The sequence below is a fragment of the Anomaloglossus baeobatrachus genome, unplaced genomic scaffold (genome assembly GCF_048569485.1).
Source record: "Anomaloglossus baeobatrachus isolate aAnoBae1 unplaced genomic scaffold, aAnoBae1.hap1 Scaffold_4937, whole genome shotgun sequence".
Lineage (NCBI taxonomy): Eukaryota > Metazoa > Chordata > Amphibia > Anura > Aromobatidae > Anomaloglossus > Anomaloglossus baeobatrachus.
Window position 1 is genome coordinate 8,632 of NW_027444289.1, and position 3,869 is coordinate 12,500.

General features: G+C 49.3%; 1 protein-coding gene across 1 annotated transcript in view; it reads left to right on the plus strand.

Annotated features, from left to right (window-relative positions):
* Window positions 1-346: 346 nt before the first annotated feature.
* LOC142282074 (filamin-B-like) overlaps window positions 347-3,869 on the plus strand; it is a gene marked incomplete at both ends in the record, with an annotated part of 16,098 nt that continues 12,575 nt past the window's right edge. Inside the window, 2 exons of the mRNA XM_075332932.1 lie at window positions 347-470; window positions 2,164-2,320. Coding sequence (XP_075189047.1) covers window positions 347-470; window positions 2,164-2,320 — 281 coding nt within the window. The remainder of the gene's footprint in view (window positions 471-2,163; window positions 2,321-3,869) is intronic.

The window sequence follows — 3,869 nt, forward strand, 5'->3', positions numbered from 1 at the left end:
CGGTTGCATTTTTGGAACTCTTGCATTGCAGGAATCCAATTAACTGACTCATTTTTTTAACTGATTTTTAATCTCATCTGAACCAGTCTTTTCTGGAGATGTTTCGCCATTTTAGCAAAGTCTCCTTCTGTGGCCATTGTCCTAAGATCTCCGTTCTTGAGGACCAAATGGCAACAGAGCGTATTGGAAGTGCCGAGCACGACATGAGCTCAGTTCATCCATCGCATTTGTCAAAAATTGAGATTTCCTTCCTGGTTTCCCCCATCTGTGTGTGACGCCCCTTGTGCAAATCTCAAGATGATTGTTGAGTTTTGATTGGATATTTATTGCTTATTTTAATTCCTAGGGGTTGTGGAGCCGGTGGATATAACAGAAAATGGAGATGGGACACATACTGTGGCCTATACCCCTAGTGTAGAGGGTCCGTACACTGTGTCAGTCCAGTATGCCGATGAAGAGATTCCTCGGAGGTGAGTAATATGTGATATGCTTAAAGGGATTGTCTCTTGTTTTTCAAGAGCACACCGCTCCCCTGCTTGCTGGGGGCAGTGTGCTAACGATTAATTAACAGTTCAGACCAGCAGCAACTCTGCACCGCTGCTACCAATTGTCTGCTCGCTGATGCTGCAAGCATAGTGTACTGTAGCTTCAGAACAACGCTTACAAGCTCTAGAGGAATGAGCTTGTAAGCACTGCTGTCCTTGCTTAGGAGACTGGCCACTGCTCAGTACATTGACAACAGCCAGTAAACAATATAATTAAAAATCTTAGTTCTTCAGTTTTAAAAATAAAGTGATTTGCACAAGTTGCTTGTTTCTACAAGAACTTTGCATTTTTACCTCTTAAAATATTGGGAATAACCCTTTAACCCCTTAATAAACTGTTCTAGGTCACATGCTGGGTGTGTGAAGCAGGTTGCTATGCGACCATGAATCACCCCTACTTCCTGTAGAATGCTGTGTAAACACAAATTGTCCCTACTTCCTGTAGAGTGCGGCCGAGACCTGCCCCTACTTCCTGTAGAGTGCGGCCGAGACCTGCCCCTACTTCCTGTAGAGTGCGGCCGAGACCTGCCCCTACTTCCTGTAGAGTGCGGCCGAGACCTGCCCCTACTTCCTGTAGAGTGCGGCCGAGACCTGCCCCTACTTCCTGTAGAGTGCGGCCGAGACCTGCCCCTACTTCCTGTAGAGTGCGGCCGAGACCTGCCCCTACTTCCTGTAGAGTGCGGCCGAGACCTGCCCCTACTTCCTGTAGAGTGCGGCCGAGACCTGCCCCTACTTCCTGTAGAGTGCGGCCGAGACCTGCCCCTACTTCCTGTAGAGTGCGGCCGAGACCTGCCCCTACTTCCTGTAGAGTGCGGCCGAGACCTGCCCCTACTTCCTGTAGAGTGCGGCCGAGACCTGCCCCTACTTCCTGTAGAGTGCGGCCGAGACCTGCCCCTACTTCCTGTAGAGTGCGGCCGAGACCCGCCCCTACTTCCTGTAGAGTGCGGCCGAGGCCCGCCCCTACTTCCTCTAGAGTGCGCCGCCGAGGCCCGCCCCTACTTCCTCTAGAGTGCGCCGCCGAGGCCCGCCCCTACTTCCTGTAGAGTGCGCCGCCGAGGCCCGCCCCTACTTCCTGTAGAGTGCGCCGCCGAGGCCCGCCCCTACTTCCTGTAGAGTGCGCCGCCGAGGCCCGCCCCTACTTCCTGTAGAGTGCGCCGCCGAGGCCCGCCCCTACTTCCTGTAGAGTGCGCCGCCAAGGCCCGCCCCTACTTCCTGTAGAGTGCGCCGCCAAGGCCCGCCCCTACTTCCTGTAGAGTGCGCCGCCAAGGCCCGCCCCTACTTCCTGTAGAGTGCGCCGCCAAGGCCCGCCCCTACTTCCTGTAGAGTGCGCCGCCAAGGCCCGCCCCTACTTCCTGTAGAGTGCGCCGCCAAGGCCCGCCCCTACTTCCAGTAGCGCGTGACAAAACAGGCCAATGATGACAAAGTAGACGGATGACATTTTGAAGTGATCTCATCATTTGTTATTGTATCAGGAGCCCTGTTGTGACCACAACATTTTTTCCTATTTTCCTTTTTCTCCACATTTTGTGAAATTGTTGATAATCTTTTTTACTTATTGTCCCTCTTGGTCGACTTTTCTTTTTATTACATTTTTTTTTTCTTCCCGTTTTCTTTCCAGTCCTTTCAAAGTTAGGGTTCTTCCTACATATGATCCCAGCAAGGTGACAGCCAATGGTCCGGGCCTCAGCTCACAGGGGGTCCCCGCCAGTCTTCCTGTTGACTTTGCTGTGAATGCGAAGGACGCCGGATTAGGAGATCTCTCCGTTCAAGTCACTGTAAGTCATTTTTATGGGTTTGTAATATTTGAAATGATTTTGTTTTCTTCCCACACGCTTCAAAAAAAAAAAAAAAAAGAAAATGCGATCTATTTATGCCCTGATGTCTTTTATATTTTCCCAATGGGATAACACATTACTGTAGTCAATATTTCAATATTTTTAGATCAAACAATTTATTAAACCCTTGTGAGTTTTCTTTTTCTTCAGTCATGTATGTGATCCCATGTCCTAGATGGTGTCCATCAGTGCCCAAAGCGTGGGACTTCTTGGAATTGGTTTTATAGAGAAAGTTTGGTTCTTGGCCTGGGTATGGTGCATTATGGAGGCACCATATGGCGGTGCAGACCACTGGTGGACGGAGACAGAAGAGGACCCTGTACAAGAACAATATATGGGCCCTTTGCAGTCCAATAGCGCCCCATAATGCACAATTCCACTGTTTTTGAGGTGGTAGTGGTCCCTTTAAGTCTTGGTCTTAACACAGGTTGAACGAACCAATGATATGTTCACCCCTGGTGCACACAATACCTTTAGATCTATAATTCAGAACCATAGAGACTTCATATTTTGCTTAATATTTCCCAGACCAGTGTCATGAGTATATCTCACTTGGGGGAGACCCCGGGTGAATCTGATGTCTGAAGGTCGCAGCGCCTTGCTGGTGGCAGGTCCACTATTGTTATTTAATAACCTCTCCTGCCTAGCTGTGGGCTGTAGCTGTCAATCTCAGGTGTGGCTCTTTGGGATCACTCCCCTTCCTATTTAATTTTTTACTTGATGCCTGTGATAGAAACTGAATCCCTCATTTCTATGTGGTCCACCCTGGAAGGAGCCTGCTCTGGTAGTTTGTCTTGTGTGCAGCAGTGGTGTTTGCTGCACTTGAAGCCGCCTCCAGTGTTTTTTCCTTTGCATGTCTATTTCCCTTGTTTGTATTACTTTCCTTGTGTTTCTATATTGTAGTGCCGAGTCTAGTGATCTCGTCAGCCTGCTCACTAGCCAGGGTGAGGTTAGGGCCAGCTGAGGGTCCAAGGTATCCTGGTCACCGACAGTTTGAAAGAACCTGTATAGGGACACTAGGGAGTTCAGGAGTCAGTTTGAGGTGACTTCAGGAGGTGTCCCCTCACCTTTCTCCCTAGCGGCAGGTACCTCCGTTGTATTGTGACCCCTGTGTGATGTAACATCTTCTGGGGGGATTACCAGGTACAATGTAAACCCTGCTAGTCACGTGTGCGACAACCAGTTGCTAGCTAAAGGCGTATTGCTTATCCCCATGATGCACTTTAAATGACAGATGCGGACCAAGATTGATACCCATCTCTGGAATTGGATCTTCAAACATCATTCATCTGACTTGGTGAGCCAACAAGGGAGGTGGCACACTTTTTGGGTGTTTAACACCCATAGAAGTGAATGGAGAGAGGCGCTCCCATGCACAGCCACCTCTCCATGCAGACATTTTTGGAAGACTCCTGTTGGAGAACCCTCATTTTGGAGATAAGTGGAGATCCTACCTTTTTGGAATGTCGCGTTAATGTGACTACTTTGT